Source organism: Tympanuchus pallidicinctus, unplaced genomic scaffold (assembly GCF_026119805.1).
Source record: "Tympanuchus pallidicinctus isolate F22 unplaced genomic scaffold, pur_lepc_1.0 scaffold7, whole genome shotgun sequence".
NCBI lineage: Eukaryota > Metazoa > Chordata > Aves > Galliformes > Phasianidae > Tympanuchus > Tympanuchus pallidicinctus.
Genome location: NW_026294791.1, coordinates 4763431 through 4776694, shown reverse-complemented (window position 1 = coordinate 4776694; position 13264 = coordinate 4763431). Strand labels below are relative to the sequence as shown.

Genomic DNA, 13264 nt, shown 5'->3' with positions numbered 1-13264 from the left:
GCGCACGGAGCTTTCGCATCGCTTTATTCCGGCGAACAGCCGGGAGACCGAACGTACGGCACTGGGCGCAGCCCCCGCGCCCACAGCAGCCCGTGGTTCCCGCGAGGCTTCTTCTGCACAAACGCGTCCCATTCTTCAGTGAAAAAATAAAGCTACTGGTGGAGAAACAGCACGACCTGAAAGAGAGAAGCAGCTCCTGTGAGCTCACGGCTCCTTAGAGGCGCTGGGCATGCATGATTAGGGCTGTTAGGCCTGACTCGTTATTAAATAACTTGTTGTCTTTGTTTCTCAGTCTTTTACATTTTCACAGCCATCATTTAGAATTCCAGCTGGCAGAACAGTAATAAATGGTATTTATACGCAGACCCCATTTGGTGGAGTTCATGTGTTCAACCCTCAACCATAGTAGCAAGGGAGATGTTTCAAGACCTGTGTTCCCTAATGACAGGATTCCATTTTTAGATGCTTAAGTAAGAAATCTATGATCTTACCTTATTTACTTAACTTTTGTTATCAGCGTTGTTCCATTGTGAGCAGGGATAATAGGTGCAGGAAAATCCACTTCAGGGGCATCAAAAAAGTATGCCTAAGTTATTGCAAAGCAGAAAAAAAAGACCATTTAGGAAGAAACAAATGGTTCTGCCTCATCAGCCCCCATTCACTCTTGCCATATCCATTGTCCATGAGCTGCAAGCACAGCACTGAAACAAGTCTGAATCTTTTAGTTCTAAGAGCTTTTATCAGATTAGATACGGTCAGTTAAAATGAGACTCTAAATTGGATTTTACAGTATAACAGACAACAGTTCAGATGTTTGAATTGTCCAATACCAGAGAGGACAGCAGAAATTTACTCAACTGACTGCTGATTAACTGATGAAGCTCCATGCAGCCTACAGTAACAGTAGCTCCCACTGTCATCAGAATTGCATTTGACCCTCTATCTGCATGCTGAGCAAATCTATTTAGACAAGAGGCTGAAGTGGGGGGGGTCAGAACTGAAGCCTGTATGGTATAATTCTACTCAGTGTAATTAAAGAACAAAAAAAAAATTAATTTATTGTCATTATAGATTTCAGTAGCATTAAAGCCTTCTGATTTCATAATGTGGATTTACTAATCTCTAGCAAGTTTATGCTTTCATATATAGAACTCAGAAGCATGCACTATATACTGAATTCAATAATTTTATATGATCAACTGAGCATAGTACTTGTTGGAATAATCTGTGACTAGATTACAAAGATTAATGTTGAACAGCGAATTAATTCCAGATAAAAATACTGTTTTCTGGGTAATTTTGTGCTAAATATTCATTATTGAGTTTGCTACATGCATTGTCAAAGTCCAATTGGCATTAAGTTCTGCTATTTGAAATAATTAAAGGGTGTTTTTTCACAAGCACTTCTTGCTTCTTGATTTAGAAAGATTTCCCAGCAGCATCCTTCCCTGTATTACACCATGCTGCAAGCCCCAGGTAGTAACAACTAACAGAGGCAGGTGGAAGAATAAAGAAATAAGAGTCCTCTACCAAGCAGCCAACAGACAGCAGGGCGTGGAGCAGCACGATGGTCCCCACGGTCGCCAGCGCAATCCTCCGGTTGTCATCTCTGACAGCAGGCCAGAAGGTCATCACCAAAACAGAGCCCGAAAGGCACAGGGAAAAAATCATCAGGACCCAGCGCACCACTTTTTGGGGAATAATCCATAAGATCTGTCAGGGAGGAAAATGATTGTCAGAGAGACTGCGTGAAACTGGGATTCGTTTATTTAATGCATCGTGTTCTCTGACATTTCATCACTTCCAGCCAATTTGCTCTCTAATTATCCCATGCCTCATTTGAAGAAAGGACAACAGCAGCCACAGCAACAAGGAGCTGCTGCCCATGACAAGTTCACGTTTCCTAAGTTCTGGGCACCCCCTCCATGGCCTCGCCATCATCAGAGCGGCCCAGGATGGTGCTGGCCAAGGAAATTTTGTCCTCAGAGCCTGTGCATCAGCACTGCCCTCAACACATCCATCCACACGTGCAGCCTGGGAGGACACATCCCAATCCCCAACCTTGCCAGCAGCCTTCAGGCCATACGTACCGCTGTGGGAATATAGACGAAGAGGGAGTAGCCATATACACACACTATCTCCAGGAAAGAGTAGGAGACAATGTTCATAACTTTACTGTTCCTCCACATCAGGAATCCCCAGAGAGCAAGGGGAACAAGCCAAGCGTATGCATAAATCGTTGTTGCTGCTATGGAGACTGTAAATATATCAGAAGATTTAAGGTTCTATTAGAATACTAGCCAGAATCGAATGTATGGAAGCATTAAGCCTGAAAACTAGAGTTTCCTTTGAAATTACTTTCAAAAAGTAAAGCATTCATTATTCATAAATTGAGAATTTTGCATTTATGTCCACTTTACTCCCAGTACTTTCACCAGCATTTCAAGTTAATTAAAAAGTAAAGACCCCAGAAATGATTACTTTGCTGCTTTCAATTTATTACACTTGAGTATGAAATGCTGTCATTTTCAGTGTGAAGAGAGCCATGCAGAACAGAAAAAATTAAAAATAAATTTTAAAAAGTTCAGCTTCAGATATTGAAAAAAATAACATTTGAGAATAGACATGACTGTCAAATCCAAAACTATTTGAGCGACTGCAAGCCTATTTTCAGTGCTTGCTTTGCCATCTCTTAAAAATTTACAGAGAGCAGTCAACCAACAAGACTGCTAACTAAAAGCTACAGCCTGTTTTTGTGTTACTGCACTAGCACATTAAAAACAGACAACAACAACAACAACACACCCTCAAGGCCATATCGTCTACTTACAAACCTTTTCTGAACTCAGGCACGTAGTGGTATGTCGGCCTGCCCAGGTGGATGAAGAAATTTGAGAGATTGCCACTAACAGCAATGGCAAAGACAAGTGTAGCACATATCCAGAAGGGACCTTAAAAAGAAACACAATTTCAGTAACAGCTCCTCTGCTCTTGTAAGTTTTTTTAGCAAGAGCAAGTAGAAGAATGCAAACTCAAAACATTTAGCACAGAAGGGAACTTATCACACCTCATACCTACCATAGAGGTCAGGATTGCTGCGGACATACAGCCTTACAAAGTTCCTTCCTGGCACTGGGAAAACCGAACCCTTGATTCTGTCCAGGACCTATGAGAACACACAGTTTTGTCTGACCAAAAATGACAAAAGGAAAGATCCTTTATGCCTGGATAAGACATGGCTCAAACGAGTTCTCCTTGAGAGTGGAGTGCTAACCTGGTAGGTGTCCACATCGAAGAACGTCTGGTAGTACTCAAATGTCCAGAAAGGGGCACTTTTCTTCTGTCCTGCAAGCAGCTGTATGGTGGGAAAAGCAACATGGAAAACATTACAAGTATGCCATTTATAAATCACTGGCTCATTTACACAATAGTTAAAACACTTCTCTTCCCAAGCAGAAAACAAAATTAACAAAGAAGTACCTATTAGTGCTTTCTATGAACTACTTAACAGTTTTCCTTTCCTCCTCCAACATTTGTTAGCAGCAGCTAGTGATCTCCCTGCAAGCAGAACAGTGGTCTGGTGTTCTAAAGAGCAGCAAGATGCCACCTTTCTACACATTATTTATAACGTTTTCCTGTATACCACAAGCTCCTTTGTGCTGACTGACAGCTGCATCAGCAGAGCCTTCAGACAGACCCTGGGCATTTCAAAGCTTCCTGTTTTCCTGCCAGAGGCACCACATCACAGCAAAACCGGCAGAAACAAACAGAGCGTTGCAACAGCAGAGAAGCCAAGTTTTAAAGCACTCAGCATTCATCCCTGCTGTCCTCTAGGAATACCTCAGTGTTGTCAGCACCACCTGTGTGTGCTGAGGGGGCACTGCTGACAGGGAATATTACCTCTGTTTTATCCGAGTCGTCGGTCCCCAGCAGTTCATCGTCCTCCTCTCTCCCCGGCTCCTGCCGACGGCTGTGCTGATTCTTATGGGCTTCTGCCGGCTCATCGATGCTTATCGTGGTGGCATCGGGATTTGCTGCAAGCAAATGAGCTGCATCGTCAAATTCTGCAAATAAGCACGTTACAAGAAATGATGATTAGATTACATTCAGATCCTCGCACTACTCAAGAAAGGATGCATCAATAACTCAGACACCTGAAGCACAACCGTTTCTCAAAACCCAAACCGACACATTCCAAACGCTTATTTAACGAAGCGTTCGCCCTCCTCTCCCACTGATCCGGTGTAACAGACCCGTACCAGGGAGCTGGAACGCAAAGCACGGAGCAGTCACACCTCTGACAGCCGCCCAGCCTCACCTCGGAACTTCAAGTCGTCCACCGCCGCCATCCGCCCGCTCGGGCCGAGGAGCAGCTGCCGATGCCCGCACCCTCCTGGAAGCACAAGGCCCCGCCGGGCCGCTCAGCACCGCCGGGCACACGCAGCACCGCTGGCCGGGCCCCCGGCGCTGCCCCCGGTGTCACCTCTGCGGGCAGTGCCGACGGAGGCCACCGACCGGCCGCCCCGCCTCCCCCCAGGCCGCTCGCCTCCCCCGCTTCCCCAGGGAGCGCCGCACCGCCCTACCCAGCCCCGCACCTTTGCTCCCCAACCCCTTGCCCAACCGCGGCCTCCGTCACCCTTAAAGACGCGGCAGGAACTGCGCAGCGACAGCCAATCGGCAGCTCCGCTGCTCGCTTCTCCCGCCCACCCGGCGGACTAGGAAAGAACCCATTGGCGTAAAGCTCCGCGCCGGCCAATCGGAGGCGCTTCCTCTTCCGCCACTGCCCGCCCCCATAAAGGGACCGCGGCCCCAATCACGGGCTGCCCGCCCCTCTGGCTGCGCGCGCCCCGGCGCTCTGAGCGCTGCAGGGACTGCGCTAGGAAAGGGTTAAGGGCTGCGGCGTCTGCGTAGTAACTGCGTACGTACCTGCGCGTATAGCTTACAGAGCTACGGGAACGTAGATGTACGTTTCAGTGCACCATATAAAAATAAACATGACATACATACACGTGCGCGCATATAATTTGTACATACTTCGTACGTATGATCCAATTCTTTTAACCGGGGAAAGCACCCCGCTTCATTAATGATGTGCACCTGTGAGCTGCACCAGGAATCTCTGCCTTGCTGCTTTGCTGTGAATGAGGGCAGTGCAGCTGCGGGCTCCTCGCTCAGGCAGGCGCTGGAGCCCACTTAAAAGTGCAGAACAGTTCGAGACGAGGCAGAAATTCAGCCAAACACTAGAAATTACTCCCCGCCCCCTTTCCCACTTCACTGCCTTTGCCCTCGCTGTCACGCTGTGGTCACTTTGAAGCAGCCAGACCTCAGGCACGATGTTCAGCATCAAGGTGCTACTACAGAAACTCCTGATTCTTTTGCAGGTTACTCTGTCTGTTGTTGTTGGTAAAACCATGATGATCCTGTTCCCCGACACCATGAAAAGATACATCCTAAAGCTGGGAGAAAAGAGCAGAATGAATCAGAACCCAAAGTTCAGCTACGAAAACTGGGGGCCGACTTTTTTCAGCTTCCAGTATTTGCTCTTTGTGCTGAAAGTGAAGTGGAGGAGGCTGGAGGACGAAGCCTACGAGGGACACCCTGCTCCCAACACACCGGTGGTGGCTCTAAATGGGGAGATCCGGCAGCTCTTGAGTTTCATGCGAGGTCAGTACGTCACCCTTGTACCGGTTTGGGGTTGTTAGAAGGATCTATGAGGACAAGAGGCTGCCGAGGGGTTGAGGACAAGCAGTGCATTTCTGCCTTCAAATGAATGCTGTTACCTTGGGCTGCTGTGCCGTGCACTCTCAGCTCTCTGCCTCTTCATCCCTTGAAGTAACCAGCTCATTGTCCCACATACAATATCCCTACACGCCAGTGAGCTCATAGAGATCTTGCCAAAGCCTGTCCCTTCCTAGAAATCCTGACAGCCAAGATAATTGTTTCTCTTCAGAAGATAAGACCCAGAATCAGAACCATATGCAGTGAGTCACGACCGTTGGCTGGCACTGCCTGCACATAAGGAAAGTCCCAGAAGCCAGGCTAAAGCCTAGAAAGCACAGGGTGTTTTTGCAGATTTAAAGGAGCTAGAAATTAAGCAGAAGTTGCTTTGTACTTTGTCCTCTGCCTCCCACTGAAATCTCTGTAGAACGTGGAATTAATCATTAAGCTGCAGTCTCTGTCTCCATGGGAGGGATTAAATCCTTCTCCAACTCTGCTTTTCTAATTTATATGTGTATATATAAAGACAGACAGAGAAATAAAATGGAGTTGCAAGATAGAAACAGCAGTACATACACAGTACCTACAGGAAGGCACCCTGTTTCTTAGCTTCTTTAAGATGCAAATCTATGCTAGCAGCAGCTTGTGAAGCTAAACTCAGCCAGAAGGAACATCTTGAACGCACTTGAGATAATCTAGCATGACCACAGACTAAAAATCCTGCAAGTTTTCTTAAACTGAACCCTGCAATCAATTGAACAGATGCTAGCAAATGTGGGTACGCATGTGCTAATTTGTAAGCAACTGCATAGATACTTCTGCCCCAGGCTTGGGTAGCATTAGTTTGATAAATATATAAGCAAAGTTCTGTTTGGACAGGAAATTGCAGAAATACATTGAAAGCATGCAAGCCTGTGATGCATGACTGAGAGGGCTGCAGCTTTCACTCAGCTCAGCTACAAATGACACCACAAAAAAATGTCTGGAAGGTTCATTAAAAGAATTCATAATTTGTGCTTAGACATCCATCTCTGAATCAGTGTCCTTCAAGAAACTTTCCAGAACGATCACATTTAATACTTCTTAAAATTCCTTCACATGAAGGATGTCAAGGAGGCTGTGAGGTGCCACATCCTGTACATCCATTTTTGATCCCTCAGCCAGAATGCTGGTAGCTTGAGAAACGGTTCTTGTGATGATAACACATCTGTCTATAGGGTACGTTCTGCCTTTGCCAGGTGTTACACAGGAAAGGATGCTCCCTGGTTAAGCTCACTATTGGATGGAACCTGCACCAGTCAGCTTCAGCTTAAGGAAAAGCAAGCATCCTTATGCTTGTGTTGTACAGAAACCTGGTGATACAGATGTTCTGCTATCAGTTTCAATGTCCTGGAAGGAAAAAAGTTATGTGACAAGTGATTTAGTCACACAGGAAACACTGTGGCAGAGGCTCAACTCAGTGTATTAATCTAGTTCTGTCCTTCCTCCCTCCATCCATGTAACCACAAAGTGTCCCACGTTTTTCTTCCAGATAACCGACCTTTAATCCTCAATTTTGGAAGCTGCACCTGACCTTCATTTATGTTACACTTTGATGAGTTCAACAAACTTGTCAAAGATTTCAGCTCTGTAGCAGATTTCCTTATCATCTACATTGAAGAAGCCCACGCAGTAGGTACAGTACAAATAATCACATCAGCACCTACCAGAACTTTTGATATATAACATTCCCTTTAGGAAGAAAAGTAATTTAGCAGAGGAGGGAACTGCAAACAATCAAGAATCAATGATGGTAACATTGAACCTAGGCAGCAATTTTTGCCCTTGATTCCCCAAGGACTTCACTCACACATCTGACTTGAGGCGCTGCCGCTGAAGACACTCATCTCTGTGAAGCAAAGCACACAGTTAAAGCTGTGCAAAACTTCCTCCTGGTCTTAGTACAGCTCCTTTGGGGAAAAAATAAAGAGAATAGAGCATACACGTATTTGTCTACACTGAGCTAAGACACTGGCAGAGATTTTTAGCCCATGACTGAGGTGGTTTTCTAAAACGTCACTTTTTTAACAACATGTTATTTACAGTAGTTGAGATGCAGACTCCAGTCATTGAAATGGTTTACATGTTTCTCCTTTCCTAGGAACTTGTATGCAAATGTGTATCTGAATATTTCTGAAGAAGGAGGAATGTGCCTTCTACCCAGTGTATTTATCCCAGATTGGAATTGGGTTTTTTTTATAGGCTTAAATGGTAGAGTCAAGCTGAATGAATGGTGCTATTGCTGAAACTGTGCTAAGTGAGCAGGGAGCAGCTAATATGACTTCTTATTTAAAAAAACCCTTCTCTGCAGCACTAATTTTGGCAAACTTTATCCAGGTGGGCTATAGCTCCCATACCTGGTATCCTTCTGGGCTTAGGTGGGAAAATTTCAGCTAAAATACACCTAGTGTTTCTGAATCCAGGACAAATGGGAATACTGTTTGTTCAGAGTAAAGAAACTTGGGATCATTTATTTTCAAAGCTGTAACCATTCTCACACTCTAAGAAGGACTTCTCATTTCATAGCAAATTTTGTTGTCAGGAGTAAATTGCAATACATGACACAGTACATCTCTACCCCAACACCTGAACTGCATTGCTAAATACCTTTCTCATTTGCTTTAGATGGATGGGCCTTCAAAAACAATGCTGTTATTAAAAATCACAGAAGCCTTGAGGACCGAAAAACTGCAGCACAATTTCTTCAGCAGAAGAATCCCTTATGTCCAGTGGTTTTAGACACAATGGAAAACCTGAGCAGTTCAAAATATGCAGCACTGCCAGAAAGACTGTATGTACTTCAAGCAGGGAATGTTATCTACAAGGTAAAAACCACCAACAATAATGAGCACAACATACTGAGATCCTCAACTGTTCAGATAAGAATGTCTTACATTCTATTCAGCAGTCAGTATTTCACTCTGTTTCACAATTCATTGTAACCATAGGGGAAAAAAAGGACTTGCAGCAAAACCAGTCTGGGCCTTCACAATGTACATATTTAATGTACACCTCAGTCCTGCTCAAATATTTATCTTGTGGCTTATTAGAAAACCGAGCTACATCTAAATGCAAGATCCAGGCACACTCCCCAGCTCCAGGAGCCAGACACGGGCCCTGCCCCAGTTACACAGCAGGGTGTGACTTGTGCACACACCATCTCCTGCACAACGGCTGCCAAGCAAAGGAAGCCCAAGCACAGCCACCCGCCGTTCTGATTTAAGCACTGAGCTATAAAGACTTCTGCTCTGTGTGTCTGAGCTTCACTGTATAACTTATTGCCTTTGCAGGGAGGAGTGGGGCCTTGGAATTACCACCCCCAGGAAATACGCACCGTCCTGGAAAAAATGAAATAGAAAGAAGAGGACATCAGAGCAAAGACCATCTGGATGTAAAAGCTCAATGGATCGGTTTTCATAGACCTAAGAGTTAAAAAAAACCAAAATCTCAAGATACTAGAAACAACTAGAAAGAGAATAATGTAAGTGCATTTGAAGACCATCTGTAACGTGGTTCATCATCCGTGTGTCTGGAGATGTTCAGGTCTGTCACAGCCACCTCAGCTGCTGTGCTTACGTCCATCTTCCTGCACCACTGGAATCCATTGAGCTGTTATGACTGGATACCAACACCCACATTCCTACGGTGCAGGACAAGCCTTAGGGGTGGTGCCATTTGCAAGAGCCAATGTCATGCAAAACAACTGATTTCACATTATTAAGTTTCTCTCTCTCTTGTATACACACCATTTTTCTAAACATTCAGTTTCACTCACTTTAGAAGGCTTCTGAATGAGACAATCTCTTGACATTTGTTTCTGTAGTATTTGTTATGACGGTCACAGCATAAAGCACAGACAGCTGTGACCTGATTTTGTAAAATATTGTTAGAAACAAAGGATTGGTCTCAATCATGGAAACAAATAAACAAACCTTTCAGACCACCATGGTTCTCGCTTGTTTTTTTCCTCCTGGTTATTTACAAGCACTAGTAGCTTCCATTCATCCTATTAAACAGTTTGAGTTGATGAGAAAATTCCCAATTTAAGAACTTCTGAAGAGCTTCTTTGACATTTAAGTTTTTTGCACCTTTTCTACACAGAATGCAAGGGAAACATCTCACAGAAAAATGAGTTTTAATTCATGTATTAAGAAAGCGTGAGCTAAACACAGTTATTTAAATCAATATGGTTACATTCAAGTTTTTTTAACACTCTAGGTTATAAAATCTGTTACTACAATTAATGAGAGCACTGTGTTCAATATAATAAACTGATGGTTAACATGTACTACCTCTGTATCTTCAAAAACACTTTAATACTAGGCTTGTAATAAATATTTCCTTTGACAGAGATATCAAAATATAAAACCAAAAGGATGAGGTACAAATTTAAGCCAGACTTAAGTGTCTTCTGCTGTGCCCTCTGCCATCACCCTGTGCACCGACACAAAGTGATCGAAGGCAGATTTGATGATGAATCGCAAATAAGTGGCCTGGAAATCAGGAAGCTGTAAAGAAAAAACACAACGTCAGCTCATTCCCAGTAGTAACAGAACTATCAAACTACTTGCAGAAGCGTGTTACAAAGATAGAGATGATTATTTCCTAAATGTCAGGTAAGTTCTTCTAGTACATGCAGCTTCAGAGCTTCTTCAGACGAGAGCAATTCCAAACAGCTGTCCCTTCCCACCCTTAATACTGCAGCCCTCCAGACAACAGCTGAGGGAGGACACACTGCCACTCTTCTGGAGAGAGCTCTGTCACTCACTTAGGAGCAGAATGCAGGTGCAATTTCACACCATAATCAACAGAGAAGCAGGCAATGACATTCCACAACTGATAAATCCCTACATCTCATGTCAGCCTGGCAACAATCACGTTTTCATCATAGCTTACACCCAGCTTAGACATCCTACCCATGAAGCACCATGGTGCATCCCGTGTATACTCACTGGAAACTCTTCCATTTGAAGCTGTCCTTCTGTGTGTTGCAAATCTAGAAAATACATAATTTTTTTTTCAGCAAATAATAAGGAACAGGGTGCAGTGCTGTGAAAAATGTCCACCAGAATAAGAGTCCATGAGAATGTAAGGACCGTGAGCTGGTACAACACGCAGAAATTGTTCTTTACAAGGTGATTTAAGAGAACAAATACTTTCTGCAATATCCCAGTGTAAAAATACAACTCATTACATTGTTTTGTAGGACATCACCCAAGGGGCATTTAAAAGAATACATAACAAAGCAGGAAAAGGCACTCTATTATACCATATGAGTCTGGTTTCAATTTTTTAAATGAAAGAGTGTACAAGTAATGCCTGTAACCCTTGTACAGCATTCTACATCTCCAAACAGCTCAGCAGCCTATCAGCGTTCATAAAATGTACTTAAATGTCTATTAAATTAACTTCTAACAAAATAATCAAGCCTGATACAAACGCCCAACAAACACACACGGAGCTAAAAGGACTCACTGAAAAATTAAAAGTGCATCAGTACCAATAAACAGGGTAGTTTCATCTGTACGGATCAACAGAACCTCCCTAAAATCTAAGCAGCATAATTTTATATGCTGCATTTTTAATCAAAGGCATAAAATTGAGACTTGACCTTACAAGAAAGAAAAAATGCACTGCTACCCAGTACATTTGTTAACCATTAGCCATCTGAAAAGGCAGTTTTCAAGCTGAGAAAATGGCACTGCACAGCATGAGGCTACATGAGAGGAAGCCCGGCTATTTTCCAGCATCCATGTTTTCAGTGGATGTTTGGGGATACAGATGGGGAACTCCAAAAATGTGACACTGTTGAGCGAGAAGAGACAGATCCCTCCAGTCAGCACCAAAGTGTTTCAGGCAACTGATGTCAAAACGTAAATACCTGACTGCAAGGACTACCCTGCAGTACAATGTCACCAGGAACTTCTGCAAGGAAATTGGGATTCCTGTGAAATACATCATAGAAAAGACTAACTGAAAATAACAAAAGAAATGTAGGGGACAAGGCTCTACCAAAGCATGACACTGTTCTGGGGCTGGAACCACTTCAGGCTCAGAACCTTACCTTTTTCAATGCACTCTTCAAAGTCTACTGGGTCTTTTGATACGCTTCTTTCAATCCTTAAGGTCCGCACTAAAATACACATGCATTTAAAATATCAACATAAACCCTGAGGCTCACTGATCTTTAAGTTCATTGCATGATGTTTCATCTACAAAGCATCTTACAATTAATTCCTGCTCTAACGTAGGGCACAGGACTATGGGACAACCACCATGCTCACGTTTGAGGGCAGACAACCAATGACAAGTTGCCAGCTGATGGCCAAGCGCCCGTCCCCATGCTCTGACCTCAGTCCTTTTGGTCTTTACTTTAAGAAGTAAAATTATAAAAGTCAATGCTCAGAATTAATCATTAAAACAGTAAGTATTGCAGTTCTGTGTATAAAATGGATCAGACATCACTGTGCTACAAAAGATAACCTTAAGGTGCTGCAGTAATACAGTATGCAGGTGGGGCCAATTATCCATCTTTTCTGAAGCATGTACAGAAGCAAAACAGATGTGGAGATCAACTGTTTTGTTAAGCTGTATCTTTATTATTCAGGGGAGGTTCAGGTTGGGTGTCAGGAGATATTTCTTCTCAGGAAGAGCAGCGATGCTCAGCTGCCCAGGGAGCGGTGAGGGGCCACCATCCATGAGGCATTCCAGAGCCGTGGGGATGTGGCACTGAGGGACGTGGGCATGGGGGGGGTAGGGATCTGAAAGGTTTTTTCCAGCCTTAATGGTTCTGTGATGTATTAGTGTGCTAAATGTGACTGTTCAATAATAAAACGGCGCTTTGAGGAGGTATAGCTGAGCAGATGCGTGCCCTGAACGTGAGCCACTTGCTGCTCCAGGAGCCCTTACCCAGGTAGCACTGGATCGCCACTCTGCTGACGGTCACACGTTTGGGAAAGCCAATGATGAACTCCTGGGGGAACATCCCTGTTGTCGTCCAGAACGTTTCGGAACTTCTGTGGAAAGAACAGCACAAAACCACCCCTTGTGGCTCTTTGCTTACGGCCATCTTCCAAGAGATCTCCCCCCTCGAGAAACGGAACAAAGAACGGGAAAGCCTCTTTCTTTGGGGTGCTGTAACCCCAAATCGGGCTGCGTGACAGCGGGGCCGCAGAATTCAGGTCACAGAAGGGCGACACGATCACCGTCCAGCGCTACCACGCACGGCTCACAGCGATGAGGCTCTCCGCGCCCGCAGGGGCCCGGCCGGCCGCAGCCCGCAGCCCTCACCCGTCCGCCACGTTTCCGGCCGGGTGCCGCGGGTCGCTGGAGGTGGCCATGACGAGGGCAGCGCCCGCCGCGCTCAGGCACCAGTCGGCGGCCCGCATCCTCGCCACGGAGCGGAGAAACAGAAGGGAAACCCGAGGGCAGGGCCCCGCGCGGAGCCGCCGGCACCGTACCACGGCGCGGCCCCGCCTCCCGCTCCCCGCTCCCCGCCCCCGGCGCG

General features: G+C 45.0%; 3 protein-coding genes across 5 annotated transcripts; 1 reads left to right on the top strand and 2 right to left on the bottom strand.

Annotated features, from left to right (window-relative positions):
• Positions 1 to 7: 7 nt before the first annotated feature.
• YIPF1 (Yip1 domain family member 1) lies at positions 8 to 4700 on the bottom strand. Of its 2 annotated transcripts, none has more exons than XM_052665742.1 (10): positions 4596 to 4700; positions 4319 to 4393; positions 3901 to 4034; positions 3275 to 3355; positions 3079 to 3166; positions 2835 to 2951; positions 2091 to 2257; positions 1531 to 1713; positions 492 to 586; positions 8 to 176 (listed from the first exon to the last, which is right to left on the bottom strand). In XM_052665742.1, the coding sequence occupies exons 2-9, from the start codon at positions 4347 to 4349 to the stop codon at positions 497 to 499; spliced, it is 891 nt and encodes a 296-aa protein (XP_052521702.1). In that variant the 5' UTR covers positions 4350 to 4393; positions 4596 to 4700; the 3' UTR covers positions 8 to 176; positions 492 to 496. The 2 variants fall into 2 exon arrangements, with proteins under 2 accessions (XP_052521702.1, XP_052521701.1); XM_052665741.1 differs by having other exon boundaries at positions 3901 to 4064; positions 4596 to 4699.
• Positions 4701 to 5272: 572 nt separating this feature from the next.
• DIO1 (iodothyronine deiodinase 1) lies at positions 5273 to 9703 on the top strand. The gene is made up of 4 exons (XM_052665743.1): positions 5273 to 5664; positions 7250 to 7393; positions 8383 to 8582; positions 9048 to 9703. The coding sequence occupies exons 1-4, from the start codon at positions 5334 to 5336 to the stop codon at positions 9111 to 9113; spliced, it is 741 nt and encodes a 246-aa protein (XP_052521703.1). The 5' UTR covers positions 5273 to 5333; the 3' UTR covers positions 9114 to 9703.
• A 172-nt stretch (positions 9704 to 9875) lies between these two features.
• IFT25 (intraflagellar transport 25) lies at positions 9876 to 13237 on the bottom strand. 2 transcript variants are annotated; one of them, XM_052665750.1, is made up of 6 exons: positions 13048 to 13237; positions 12667 to 12773; positions 11822 to 11890; positions 11639 to 11702; positions 10710 to 10753; positions 10142 to 10265 (listed from the first exon to the last, which is right to left on the bottom strand). In XM_052665750.1, exons 1-6 carry the CDS (start codon positions 13143 to 13145, stop codon positions 10258 to 10260), a joined length of 390 nt encoding a protein of 129 aa, XP_052521710.1. In that variant the 5' UTR covers positions 13146 to 13237; the 3' UTR covers positions 10142 to 10257. The 2 variants fall into 2 exon arrangements, with proteins under 2 accessions (XP_052521709.1, XP_052521710.1); XM_052665749.1 differs by lacking the exon at positions 11639 to 11702 and having other exon boundaries at positions 9876 to 10265.
• Positions 13238 to 13264: the final 27 nt, after the last annotated feature.